Raw genomic sequence first — 13,926 nt, 5'->3', positions numbered from 1 at the left:
TTTCTGTCCTTTTCCTCTGGTTTGCAAGTGAGTGTTGGGAGTTTGCCTGGGCCCAAAAGGAAACTTGCCATAGTATGAATGTTCTGACTTCCTTGTGAATTGCCTTCCTTTCTGTATTTATAGAGAAGCAATACCTTTGACTCTCTCATGTTTACTCTAGTGGCTAAAGGGAGGCCTTCTGTCTTCTCCAAATCTTCAGTGGTTGAAAGCTGATGCCATTTTCATGAGGAGGAGCAGGAATATGGGAATGTTCCTATAAGCAAAAGGACAGTAATGTTAATCTGCTCTGTCCTATCCCATCTCCTTGATTTTGACCTGGGGAAAAGTAGTGGTGGACCTGAAGCAAGTAGACAGAATGCAGGGCCAGGAAAAGACTAAGCCAAGGAATCTATAGGGACTGGCAAAGCCCAGCACATGGAAAGGAAAGTATTATGGGCCTAAGAGGGTCAGAAAACGACAAGCCTACAACTTTGTTTGCAAATCTCATGTGGGGACTGCCTGGTGATTCTTCTTTGTACTTTTGGGATTGGCAGTGTTTACAAATGGCTGTGGATTAAGTCTCTACAACTGGATGATGAGGTAAGTTGGAGAAAGTGGACATTGTAGAGACATTGTAAAGGACTGGTGCCATTTGTAAATGCAGCATTTGGTGCAGAGGAATGCTGAAGAATGGTGATGCTTACTGGTAAGCTCCTGATCATGCCTGACCTGAGCCCTTGTGCTACTTTTGGAATAGAAGTTGAAGGCTTTACCAATATCACAAATACAAAACTGCAGAAATAGCTGAACTGCGAGCAGCCCTAACCACAGTTGTCCTATGTTGCTTCTAAGTCAGTAAGTTCTGCTGAAGCAGCTTTGAGCTCAGTCTTTGTGACTGTGCCCTGTGTCACAGGAGTGCACCAGGCTGTTCAGCACCAGAGAACTTGGAGCTTGCAAACTGCTTTGCCCCAGAGCTCTCATGTGTTTTAATCTCTGAGTGTTCTCTAGTACTCTGGGACACGAGTTCTCCACATGCCCCAGTATAGCCCCAAGGAGAAAGCATTAAGATTGCCCTGACTTTGATTTCAAAATTTTGAAAAGGGAATGAAAGTTTGGCTTAAGTTTAAGTGAAAATAATTAATATAGTCATGTTCCTGAACAGAAACAAAAAAACACCATCTGCTTTACTCACCTATATTTACAGTCACCTCAGGGAGTTGTCAATAAACAGGGCACAATTATGTCTGTTAACTTTCAGTATGTGTTCCTCATTTATCTGATGGTATGGATAGCTGTTTAAATTGTGGCATTCAAACGGTTCAGAATTAAGCTATTTTCAATAACTTTGTTTTTTCTCTAAAATGAAAAGATATTGTTGGGATAGTTTTGCATACTATGTTTTTGCTTCTGAAGTAATTGAACCATATTTCTCTTGTCACTGTTCATACATGCTACCCTGATAGTAAGCATCTGTCCTGAAGAGGTGTGATCATACAGCTCAGTGTTTAGAAGTCAGATAATGAGGAAAATGCTACAAATGGCCTAAAATGAATACTGTCATATGTTGGGGAGCATATTGCAATAAGCATATAAATCCTGGTTTTTCAAGCTGTGCGTATGGCTTTCAGTGGGATTTAAAATGTCACTTCAGGGGTGTAGTTTCCTCTCTGTGAGACTGAAAAAGGATTCTCTGGGGAACAATCAGCTTTGAATGACCCATCTGGGGTCAGGGTGATTACTGGCAGAGAGGAAGGCTTGGGTGAAGTGAAGCTGGAACCAGATCTTCACAGAAATTCTAGATAACAGATGCTCACAAAAAACAGCCCTGTAATTAATGCAGCTGTATGTCAAACTCATAAATTGCATATGAAAAAAACACCTCTCATATCTTATTCAAATAACAAGTAACAGCCTTGTCCTTTGAGAGGGTTGCCCTCTGCTGCTACAGCCTTTAGAAATGGCTTAGTCCAAAATGCTGTACTTAGTTTGATTGTCAAAATATTTTGTGGAAAATGCTCTTACTTGAGGGACAATTTTAAGGCTTGGGAGCTTAAATGCTTCTTCTGTGGTTTTGAGGTTGTCCAGCCTAACAGAGCTCAATCTGTACTGATGGACTGTGTGAAGATGGGTGTGGTGAGCTATTCTACACAGTCTGGAGTCCTCATCTGGATTTTTGTTTATTTGTTATGCTGGTGTTTGAGATCTGAACAGTAGTCGAGCCCCAAAACAGCAGAGGAGCAGCATCATAGGATGGGAAAGAGCTCTTAAGATCGAGTTCAACCATTAACCCAGCACTGCCAAGTCCACCACTAAGCTGCATCTTTAAGTGCCACATCTACATGTTCTTGAAATGCCACCAGGGAGAAGGACTCTACTACTTCCCTGGGTAGCCTGTTCCAGTGTTTGGCAATTCTTTTGTTGAAGTAAGTTTTTCCTCATATTTAATCTAAAGTCTCCCCTGGCTCAGCTTGAGGCCATTTATTCTTATACTGTTGCTTGTTTCCTGCTAGAAGAGACTAATCTTCGCTATGCCACAACCTCCTTTCAGGCAGGTGTAGAGAGTGTTAAGATCTCCCCTGAGCCTTATTTTCTTCAGGCTATACCTCAGCTGCCCCTCACAGGACTTACTTTATCTTTCTGTCTTGTTTGAATCCATCACCAGAGATTAAAAAACCAACATAGAAATTACTGTATTTTGTGGGGCTTAAGACCAGCTGGGCCAAGTGCACCCCAGACAGAGGGCAGCCACAGAATACCATCCAGTACCATCAGAGACACAAGGCTTGGTGTTTGTAAACATCCACTCCTCACCAGGGTAACTAACTCCCAGGAGACTCTCATACAGGGGATTTCTCCTTCTCTCATCCTGCTTCCTTCTTCAGCATTTTGCATGAGCCCTGCAGTTTCAAGGTACGCTGCTGTCTCATCTGTGAGGGGATCAGAGCTTCCCTCCAAGGGGATGGAGAGATCCAAGAAAATGAACACAGAACATCTAATTGGTAAGCCCTGTTTTGTGTGTGCAAGTGGGTTTTTTCTCAATAATATTAAAAAGGAACTGAACTAACCAAACAAAAAAAGTACATTTGATCTATATTTGGTATCCAACATAGACTGAAGATGAAAACTCAGAATCTGTGAGAGACACAGCAAGTTGCCTTATGGTGCCCTGCCAGAATGCATGGGCATCTACCTTCTGCCAACGTGGCCCCATGGATGAAGAAGATTGATTCAGCTATTGATACACTTCTGTATAGAGGGATGAGCTGGGGAGAGGAAAATAGGATAGTTGGGGAAGACAGAAGAATTTTTCAGCCCCTAGTAGAAAGCAGGACGGTACATGGTGGCTGAAGAGGTTGAATATTATTTTTGTTGCTGTAGAAGACTTGAGAGATTTTTGCCCACATTGAGTTTTTTATTTGCTTTCCAAGTATGAAACCCACATCATGAGTTTGTTTACCAAGTGTGTTTGTGATGTACTCTAATGAGTGTATCAAGAAAAAATGAAGTGAATCCAATTGCAGCACCCTGGAGTTTTACCACAACTGCTGAGTGAGGAGCTCTCATATTTTGTGGTGCATTTCAGCTCCTGGTTTGCTCTGGACTAAACAGTCAAGGGAGGTTTTGGGTGGTTATGACTATTATAATCCATATACAGGGATGGCAAACCCAGGTCAATGATACATGGGATTGTGACTGATTGTTCACTATTTTTTTTCTGGAGTCTTTCATTTGTTGTTTGGTTAAATGGTTTGAAACTTGGGGGTAATCAGAGAAGATCTGTGGTAGTTTGGGAGAGCTAGGAGTTTCATTCAAAAGCATATTTTAATTTCATATTTTCTCCATTTCTAATTGTAACCTACATTATTAGCTGGCACCAGGATCTCTAGGACAGTTTTTGTGGAGAAGGATTCAATTGTACTTTGTCAATAGTGGTTAGGGGTGATATGTTGACTCCTAACACTTCTCAGCTGCTTGAGTATCAATCTGCTGAGTGCTGGCATTTTTTCCCCATCTAATCCCCCTGTCTCTGGATTGTGTCATTTCTACCAGGCACCTTCACAGTGGGCTCAGGTGGATGATGGTAGATGATGCTACAACTCAAAATTGCTTTGAGGAGGTTCTTCATAACCAAAATTGTCACTGGAGAAAAAGATCTTCAGACATTTTTTGTAAGCTAGTTATTTATGTGAAATTAAGAGAGAGAGTGAAAATGTTGAGTTCTGCTGAACAAAACATGATTAATATGCTCAGATTTCAGGTTAAGAATTATGAATGATGCCTATTCTGTGACTTTCCTTGATATCATCCCACTGATTAAAAGACACTTGACTGCTGGTACTTTATGTACCTGTTATAGCCTAACATTATAGCCTAACACACCACTAGTCTAATATGAAGTACACTGTGTGGAAAACAGATAGCAGTGAACGGGTTAAAGATTTTCACACTAAGTCCTAATAATCCTGTTTTTATACACATGGCCTTAAGGTGTGCACAGTAATTTGCTTAGGGAAGCTCCTCAAATCAATTTTACCATTGATTGCAGAGTGCCCGATGATGTCTCATAAAACAACCAGGGATTTAAAACTGCTGTTTTTGGGAAGGGTGAGGAGGAAAGCTGGGCTCCCGGGGCACCACTTCTGTGCCCATCTCTCGGGGACACCTTCTGAATGCAAATGTGTTTACATGTGAGTAATTCAATCTGCATCAGGGCCTCAGAGGCAGAATGGGCAAAGCTGTGAGCAGCTGGGGCTGGATGCAAAACCCAGATGAGCAGGCACAGCCCAGCCGTGCCCAGAGGCTGCAGGAGGGCTGTGCTGTGTGTCCTCCTTCCCCAGCCTTGCTGGGAATGTTCTGACAAACTTGTCAGTCCTGCTCTGCTGGTCTGCCAGCTTGTGCCTTACAGATCTGCAGACTCGTGCTGTTTCAGGGTCGTGTGTGACAAGTTGGTTTTTTTCTCACACAGTATAAATTGAATTGTTTCCTATTTATCATTTGTGTCTGCATGTAAGTTTTGTTTGGTATCAGAAATTTCCAGTCCTGCCCTACACCTTTGAAATAACTTACCTTACTACTGCCTTCCCTTCAGGCACTAAAATAATGAAATTAGTTTTATATTTGTTTTATTTCATTAGAATGAAATCCTGGGATGAGATGAGCTGAACGCACTGAGACAACTGCTTAAAATGCAGAGGCATGCATTTTGACAAGCACTAATTTTGAAGTTTATGGTCCAGTATATGGACTGGTCCATGAATATTCCTCAAAATGTTCGTTAAAGAAATCAGGAGTTTCCCTCATTTACCTTGTTACCTGTTTCACACAAACTAAACCCTTTGCTTCACCCAACAGTTTCATAATCATGGTTGCTCCACCCATTCATTTATTTCTCCTTCACAGCCCCTAGTTTTGGTAATATCTTCCATTTTCCTCTTTTTGCCTATTGCAAAATGTGTTTTCTGAAGCTTTTTTAACTTTCTGTGCAGAAGGGCCATAAAGTTGAATGTTTGGTTAGGTCCTTTATTGCTTTCTTTGAGCGTTGGGAGGGAGGAAGAGGGAGGGAATTTCTGTGTACTTTGTAATCCTATATGATTGCACTGGGCTAGATGTACAACCTTGAGATAACTCTTCAATTTTGCATTCATTGCTCTTCTTCCTCATATTTTTTATAGCTGACAGGGAAGAAGGAATTGGTGTCTGTGGCTGGATCCTCGTTTCCCTTTCATTCCTCCTGGTGCTTATTACCTTTCCTATTTCCATCTGGTCATGTATTAAGGTAAGCTAGGAGGATCTGAGGCACGTGAAGAATGCTCTATTATCACTGCCATTACTATTTTTCTGATTTAGTTAGGATAAGACACCTCACATTCATGTTTTGGGAATAGTAAGGGTTTGTAGCAAAGATGTGCTCTGGAAATAAGATCCGCACAGATTCTTTGACAAATGTTCTGTGTTGCCACAACTTCTTCACTTAATTTCTTCCAGTCTCAACATTCATCATCAGTTAAATTTCCAGTTAAACATCACTTGAATGCCAGGCCTTCAGTAGGCATGAGGCACTAAGTAAAGTAGTTTAGATTACCTGAGGTGAGAGCCCCTTTGCCTACAACTCCTCTGAGTGTGCTGCTGATGTTGAGAGAGCTCTAGGCTGTTCATTTTTAGATCACTGTTAATTCTTTCATTTAGGATCTATTTTGTAACCTGTTTCCAAGGACAGGGGCTGAGTTTTCCCAACAAATCATGAGTCAAGTAGAAGATGTGAAGAAAGTGATTTGCAGCTTTGTTGCTTCCTATATTATTTGTTATTTCTTCACATTTAATATGGGTGCCAAAGATTAAAGGACTAGGGAGTGAGAATAGAATTGGTTGTAAAATTCTAAATTTAAAATATTTTCCTAGGTTGTCAGAGAATATGAACGTGCTGTTGTATTTCGTCTGGGACGTATACTGTCTAAGAAAGCAAAGGGACCAGGTGAATACATGCAGTTTTACTCTGTTAAAGTCCTCTGGGTTTGTTATTACAAAGCCCTCAGACCACATAGAGAATTGCAGAGGTTCCATGAAATCCTTCTTCATAGCATAGAGGGGAATGAGAAGGTCTCCTCTACTGCAGTTCCTTTACCTGCAGACTGTTTACTTTTCTGAAGAGAAGATACAGCCACCCTCCTGTCATAGCACACAAGTTTGAGTACCTTGATACCAGGCATGACTTTGCTGCTGAGTAATTTGGACAACAGAAGGATGAGTTCATGCTGCAGACACTGTCAGGGGTCTGCAGGGAGGTTTAAATGGAGTGTTCAGGTCTGCCTCGGTCTTCTTTGAGCGACTGTGGCCTCTCTCCTTGCACCTCACTGTCAGCTCCTTAGCTGTCCTCTGCTCTGAAAATGGTAAATGTGTCAGGGCAGGGACACTCAGCAGCTACACCTGGCTGCTGCAGTCCCCTCGGGCCAGCTTACAAATCACAAACCAAACCCAGCTGCATGGGCAGTTTGCATTGGTGCGGTTACCACCTCTGGGCAATGAAATGAGCAAACTGGAAGTTGAAATAAGAGGAAAAAGTCCTTTGCAGGTACTGTCCTTCCTCTTGAATGGTCGTCACGTGGTCCAAAGAGCAGCTAGGCCAGGGCCAGGGCTCTTCTCTGTGGCTCTGGACAACAAAGCAATGTGCTAAGATTACAACAGAATATTAGAAGTTTTGTTCAGTCTCCCTCTCCAGTGAAGGATTTGTCACATCTTGGGACAATGTTCCTCATGTGGTGCAGGAATCTGGACCTGGGTGATGTCTTTCCTGAGGACATGTACTGAACCACACATGGCTTGTGATTTAAAAAGGGAAAATTAAAGGCATGGGAGGAATTTCTGCTGAAAGTCTGATGGTAGACTTCAGTAAAGAGCTTCAAGCTGCCCATTTCCAGACCAGAGTCCTAGGTCATTAAGCTGTAATGAGTCCACATTATTTGCAGATATTTGCACTTCCCTCTGTTATTTGAGAATGTAAAACACCACTGTTGTCATGTCTTGTAAGCAGAAAGAACAGCTGCAGTGATAAGGCAGGGTGCTATTCCCCATCCTGTGGGTATTTCCTGTGTTTATTTTCTCTAGGATACCTGGACCTGGACTTCAGTTTCAGAGGTGTTTCATCTAATACTTTTATTTTTCAGGACTGATCCTTGTACTTCCATGTACAGATACATTTATCAAGGTTGATCTTAGGACGGTTACCTGTAAGATTCCTCCACAAGAGGTAACTTTTCCAGCAGCCATCTAAGACAGGAACAAAAGATGCAGCAGATTCGTGGCACAGTCAAAACAATGCATGTTTCATAATTTTACAACGCTGAGCTACCATATGGAATTTAACTTCTTTGCTGTATCCTCTGGATTTCCAGCTGCTTACAAAACAACTTCTTGCCCAAAGAAGTTATGGGTGCCCCATCCCTGGAAGTGTTCAAAGCCAGGTTGGAGGGGGCTCTGAGCAACCCAGTCTAGGGGAAGTGTAGTGTGCCTGCCCATGGGAGGAGGGTTGGAACTTTAAGGTTCCTTCCAACCCAAACCATTCTATGACTCTCCTAATGAAAATCTGCAGATGCATCATTGCAGGTCAAGGTGGTGTTCAGAACTGTGATTTCAAAAATAAGGGAAGGGAGTTACAAGTGTGAACGAGACAGGGAGGACAAGAGAGGAGTGGGCTACAAAATTCCTAGCTGTAAATTAATGTCCTAATGAAATTGGATCTGACATGGAGCTCACCATTCAAAAGAGCCTTCTACATGTGTCTGAAAAGGCAAATTACCCATGGGTAACAAATTCCATTTAATTAACAGGAATAAGCAGAAAAGTTTCCACAAAACTCAGGTCCAAGGAGGAATGGATGAAGGAAGCAAGATACCTCAAGGCAGGATATATCTTCAGGCATTTTATTAGCAAATTTTGACTGAAAAACTTAATCTGAAGAATCGGTTGTTGAACAACCTTGTTCTGATCAAGGTTTGTTTCCGTGTGGCCTCAGCTCCATGGCAGAACAATTCTTCTGCTTATGGAGTTGGCACTGCTATCCCCTTCTTTAAACAAAGAGCAGAGGGAGAAGAGGCAGCTCCAAACCTTTTGGGCCCCCGGAATTTCCTACTGTGTTTCCCAGGAGATGTTTTTTTGGCTATTATCTTTCAGTAAGCAGAAAGAGCCTTTTCTCTGAGTACAGGGTGCAGGAGTGTATGGTGTGAAATGAAAAATGGCACCCCCAAAATGTGAGGAAGATGGTTGCAGAACTTGTGCTGTATAAGGCTTAGAAGCTTTTGGCCAGGCTTCTGCAGCAGTTGGCAGGGGTTTTGTGAAGCATTCACTTGCAGGCAAAAGATGCTGAGGAGGGAAGTGATAGTGGAGCATCATTAGTTTTCCACTGAGGCCAGCTGCCTTCTGAGGCACAGAGAGCTTGTCTGGCAAAAGTTGACAACTCTGGTATGAATGCTTAAATATTTCTTTCAGTTTCTTCTCACAATTTCTCGCACTTTTTATTTTTGTTTTAATTTGTTGGTGTTTCTTACAAACACTTTGTTTAGGGGAAGTAGCACATGCAGTAGCTGCATGAAATGTATAAACTCATTAATGGACCTTTCTACAAGAAAGGAAGAAGATAGTCATCATTTATTATTGTGAAAGAAATTAATTCAAAGGATGAGATTCACTTACTTCTGAAGCAGTTATTTAGAGGGTATGTAAAGCATTTTCCTCCAGTTTAAATGTTGTTAATGCTGGACAGCTCTCTTGAAGTAATTTCTTGGGGGAATGACAAAGAAATCAAAAGAAATTCTTAGTTTCTTTGAATTATCAGTGCCTTTTACTCACTAAGGGTTAAAAAAAATCGATATATTCCCCTTCCTAGGCAAAGGATGTGTTGATGTGTTATTGTATCTTTCTGTGACTGTGTGCATTTCTCCAACGCAGATTCTCACGAGAGATGCTGTTACTGCCCAGGTGGATGGCGTGGTGCGCTACAGGATCCACAGCGCTGTCAGTGCAGTTGCCAACGTCACTGATGTCCACTCTGCCACCTTGCTGCTGGCACAGACAACCCTGAGAAACGTTCTGGGTACACAGAGCTTGGCTCAGCTGCTGGCAGGTCGTGAGGCGATTGCACACAGTATCCAGGTAAAACTGGCACTCAAAATTCACAAGCATGGAGATGTCTTCTGGGGAGTAGCAAATTAGAAATAAGCTTTCTTTCTTCAGCAAAATCTTCTTTCATGGTTTCTTTTCAATTATACATCTCATTGCTTAGAGTCAGAAAGAGTTATTCTAAAGGTATTTCCCCAGGCTCTTGTAGCAGAATTATCTCTATCAAAAAGCAATTAAAACTCTGAAAACTCTAAAATCAGCTTAGCCCTTGCACAGAGGCAGCTGCAAACATAGAGAAAGAGGTCTGCTGCTCGTGGGAAGCTCTGTCTTGAGCAGACCCTTGATTGAAGCAAGACTTGTATCTCCTGTCATTACAACTAAGAGTACAAAACAGAGTTGTATGCTTTAAAATGCCATCTGGTTTCCTTTTTGGTTTGGCAGCCAAGGAGAGGGCAGAGGAAAAATCCAACATCTGATTTACTAATTTCAGTCAGAGACAAGGCATAGTCAGACCAAAGAGAGACTCTATCCTCTGCATCCAGAATAGTGGCCATGGGCAGAGACAGGGTCATGGTGGTAGTGTGGATTGCAGGAGTGCCCAGGAGCCAGAGCACAGAGCAGTCTGCCAGTGCTGCAGGGCTGTCTTGTGTCTCACTCATAGTGTATTTTTACCTTGTTGCGCTGTTTAAGAAAGTTGCTGTAGTATTTCTTTGTAAAAGAAGAAGTTTACTAAGTGTCCACCTAAGGAAATGATGGGGCTCATAGTTTAGGAAGCAGGAGAGAAGCCACACAGGAGACACTGGTGTTGACCAGCAAGTGTTTGATGATGCTGTGGTACCCACTGTGCACACCCCATGCTGGGTGCTGGTGCCCCTGGAGCATCTCTTTCTGCTGTGCAGTTTGCCTGGTCCCTCTGTCCCAGCAGGGTACACCACATAGTTCTCCCTCTGCCAGCACTGTGCTCTTCCTGTCGTGTTGTTTGTCCCCAAGGCTACCCTCGACTGTGCCACGGAGCAGTGGGGAGTCAAAGTGGCCCGCGTGGACGTCAAAGACATCCGGATCCCCATGGCCATGCAGAGGGCAATGGCAGCTGAAGCAGAGGCTGCTCGAGAGACAAAAGCTAAGGTGAGACCCATGACAGTGTCCACCTCCAGCTTTTCATTTCCTTGTCACAGAACCACAGAATTTTTAAGATGGACAAGACCTCTCAGATCACCAAGTCCAACCCTTAAACCCCACACCATCAAGTCCACCACTAAACCATGTCCCTAAGTTTTTAAATGACCACCAGGGTTAGTGACTCCACCACTTCCCTGGGCATCCTCTTCCAGTGCTTTACAACCTAATTTTTTTCCTAATATCCAATGTGAACCTCCCCTGGGGTAACTTAAAGGCCATTTCCTCTTGTCCTATGGTTCCAGGAATCCAAGCTAGTTTGTTTTCTCCTCATTATAAAGCTGGATTTTTACCACTATGGGCAGCATTTCCATTTCTGTTCCTTTGCAGGTTGTGGCAGCTGAAGGAGAAAGGAATGCTTCCAAAGCTCTCCAGAAGGCCTCCATGGTGCTGACTGAGTCTCCAGCAGGTCTGCCACTGCGTTACCTGCAAACGTTAACAGCTGTGGCAGCACAGAATAATTCCACCATTGTCTTCCCTCTCCCTATAAATATGTTTGGGAATTTGGGAAAGAAAAGTACTGGGGGATAGAGACTGTTCTATGCTTGCTCCTAGGCCAGAGATATTTAAAGCTTTTCCTGATTGGCAGAGTTAAAGTAGAAGCATGTTTGGGTCCTCTCTTCGCAAAACAAGAGTAAAATAAGTTTAATAATCACAAACAGCTCCCACATTGAGGCTGCATTTACAAAGTTCAGACGCTAAGCAGTTCCAGCTTAAACTCACCTGCAAGTAAAAAGGAAGAAAATATGTAAAATGTATGTTAGACCTAATATAAAATTTTAATGATGCTTCCACCACACTTTACAGAGTCTCGAGTCTTGCAATTAGTTGGTGATTTGTCTGCTAGGCAAGAATCTCTGAGCTGTTGATATACTCTACACAGCAGAAGGGTCAGACATTGGTATTTAACTCAAGCCCTGTGGAGTGGAGAGGAAGGATTTGGCTCTTAACCTTAGAGGTTTTTCTTCCATAAATATTGGCAGAATCACTGGATAATGGGTATGTCAGTGGAACAGCCTATTACTATTCTGTTAATAGAAATTAGTACTTGCTTTACTGACCTCAGCTGCATTTTACCCTATCACTGACATTTATATAAGCTGTGTAATAAAGTAAAGAGAAAGCATGACTAGGCATTACAATCACATTTCATAAATGCGAAATCTGGGGCAAGCCTCGAGGTCCTCTGTCAATTTAAGTGTCTGTCTTACACCTTCAGTAGGTTTCTTATCTTCCTTTACACATGTCATGAAGCAGTCATGCAGGTTTTCCTGAAATGAGCCTTCCCTACCCTCCATTCAAGCAATGCTTGCCAGCTGAGAGGAAGATGTTGCTGATATCCAGGTTCAGCTGATGCTAAATTTGAGTTTGCAGCCTTCAAAGATAGCTGTTCAGTTCACAGTTCAGGCACACAGCAACGACTTGTCTTCTGTGAACCTGAAATTTCTTGTGATGGAGCTGTTTTGGTAGGTGCTGCTGCAGTGTAATGTCTTGGCCACATGAGCATCACTGTTGCCCTTTCTATCAGTAGGGTCATTTGACTCCAAATTCGCCACTTCAGCATGGACCTACTAATTATCTTATCATTGATACAGGCCCTTTTTATATTTATTGGGGTGTAGCAGAAGCAGTCCAGGTGGCAAATGTTTGTGCTCAGTAGCTGCTGGCACAAGTAGTGATACGAGCATCTGAGGATGGTGACCTACCCAGTTCTTCTCTGCTTCAGACATGACTGCCAAATGACATTTTACTGGCAAGCTAAAGAAGCAAATCCTGCAGTTGAAAGTCATCTGCTTATCAGTGTTACCATTTCTACAGTGTTAACATTTTCCACAGATTATTACTTATCCTAAGAAAAGAGTGGTTTTGAGTTAAACTCTAGAAAAGGAAAAGCTTGAAAGACATGTGGCTACAGAACACAGTTAAAAGCAATCCTGTGCTCTCAGTGAGCTACCAGCCTAACAAGCCTGTGGAAGACTCCCGAGTCCAGCACAGAACATGCTCAGTGTACCATTTCTAGTTCCAGCTTTAAAAGTGTATGGAATCCAGCCCTGGGGTCAGCAGGACTGACAGTTACAACCAGACACCAGCTGATGTGTTGAAGCATTAGTGTTGGTATCTCTTCTTTTTCAGCAGCAGTGTAACGCAGGTAAGCCCATGAGTGCCCAGTTTTGTTTTCGACCCATGAAAATGTCTTGGCATTTTTAAAAATAATTCTTTTCTTGCCCAGGACTGCAGGAATTAATCAGGCAATGCACAATGTGTTTTTCTTTTGACTCTCTGCAAGATAATTGCACTGTTGTATAATAGCTCAAGGAGACAGAAACTCCTGCTCTCTCTTCCCCAGTGAGAGGTACAATAAGCACAATAACTAGTAGGAGAACTGCATTTTTGTTGTATTACCCACACACACATCCACAAGAGGATACTCCAGTCAGTGAAACAGCAATGGAAGCAGCCCTGCAATGTTTCAGGCGCCACTGGGATACACAGGCTTTGCAGGAAGCATTCTGGCAGAAGGTAAGCTGCAGTCCAACAGGGAGATGTGGGGGTCAGAGCCATCGTTCACACATGGCACAGGCTGTCAGAGGTGCTCAGGAAGTCCTGCAGGTGAGCACAGCTCTGCCGGCGCAGAGTGCTGCGGCACTCACTGCTCTCTGGAATTTTCTCCACCCAGGCTTGTGCATCAAGTAAGTATTGCATCCTGAGTGAAGATGGGATAGGTAAAGAAGGTTAGTCGTTATTCCTGACGTGGAGCTACAGGAATATGTAATCCCTGAGCTGCTTCATCCCTCCACAGAGGCATCTCTGAAATCAAGAGTTATGCTAGCCAAGAAACTTGCCTGAAGCTTGCTTTCACCAGCAGGTTAACTGAGCTGTGAGCAAAGTCTGGGAAGTGTCAGTGCCAAGCTGGGACAGACCTGGCTGTACTTGTGTTTTGTGTATGTCAGGTAATTTTGGGCTAACTTTCTGTTAGAGTTTCCAGAATGACACAAAAGGCCCAAGTTTACACCAGTGGGACAGTGAGGGGAAGTTTAGTTCCAACAGAGTATCCCAAAATATTTTCTAATTTTCTGTAATGAGAAGCCTTGTAACTTCCAGTATTTCATGCCTGAACATCTTCATGGAGATGATGTTGGAGATTAAACCTCTGCTGGG

At 42.9% G+C, this 13,926-nt stretch overlaps 2 protein-coding genes across 6 annotated transcripts in view; one reads left to right on the top strand and one right to left on the bottom strand.

Annotated features, from left to right (window-relative positions):
- Positions 1 to 2,736: 2,736 nt before the first annotated feature.
- Positions 2,737 to 11,566, top strand: STOML3 (stomatin like 3). The gene is made up of 7 exons (XM_088159604.1): positions 2,737 to 2,978; positions 5,652 to 5,755; positions 6,379 to 6,451; positions 7,641 to 7,723; positions 9,421 to 9,624; positions 10,582 to 10,716; positions 11,098 to 11,566. The coding sequence occupies exons 1-7, from the start codon at positions 2,870 to 2,872 to the stop codon at positions 11,296 to 11,298; spliced, it is 909 nt and encodes a 302-aa protein (XP_088015730.1). The 5' UTR covers positions 2,737 to 2,869; the 3' UTR covers positions 11,299 to 11,566.
- The window catches only part of LOC106848764 (complement C4-A-like), a 54,009-nt gene continuing 51,470 nt past the window's right edge, over positions 11,388 to 13,926 (bottom strand). For 4 of the 5 annotated variants that reach the window (XM_014868885.2, XM_088159599.1, XM_088159600.1 and 1 more), the window contains one exon: positions 11,388 to 13,471. In XM_014868885.2, coding sequence (XP_014724371.2) covers positions 13,333 to 13,471 — 139 coding nt within the window. In that variant the 3' untranslated portion in view covers positions 11,388 to 13,332. The remainder of the gene's footprint in view (positions 13,472 to 13,926) is intronic. The other variant, XR_015801415.1, reaches the window with a different exon arrangement.

The sequence above is a fragment of the Sturnus vulgaris genome, chromosome 2 (assembly GCF_052056855.1).
Source record: "Sturnus vulgaris isolate bStuVul1 chromosome 2, bStuVul1.hap1, whole genome shotgun sequence".
In the NCBI taxonomy this organism is placed as follows: Eukaryota; Metazoa; Chordata; class Aves; order Passeriformes; family Sturnidae; genus Sturnus; species Sturnus vulgaris.
The sequence above is the reverse complement of the archived record's forward strand: the minus strand, read 5'-3'. Positions and strand labels throughout refer to the sequence as shown.

What these genes read in the sequence shown, in the direction of transcription:
- STOML3 (XM_088159604.1), top strand. Translation starts at nt 2,870, where the DNA reads ATGAGCCCTGCAGTTTCAAGGTACGCTGCTGTCTCATCTGTGAGGGGA. An exon ending in GAACACAGAACATCTAATTG is followed by an intron (nt 2,979 to 5,651) that starts GTAAGCCCTGTT and finishes TATTTTTTATAG; the next exon opens with CTGACAGGGAAGAAGGAATT. An exon ending in TAAGAAAGCAAAGGGACCAG is followed by an intron (nt 6,452 to 7,640) that starts GTGAATACATGC and finishes TTTATTTTTCAG; the next exon opens with GACTGATCCTTGTACTTCCA.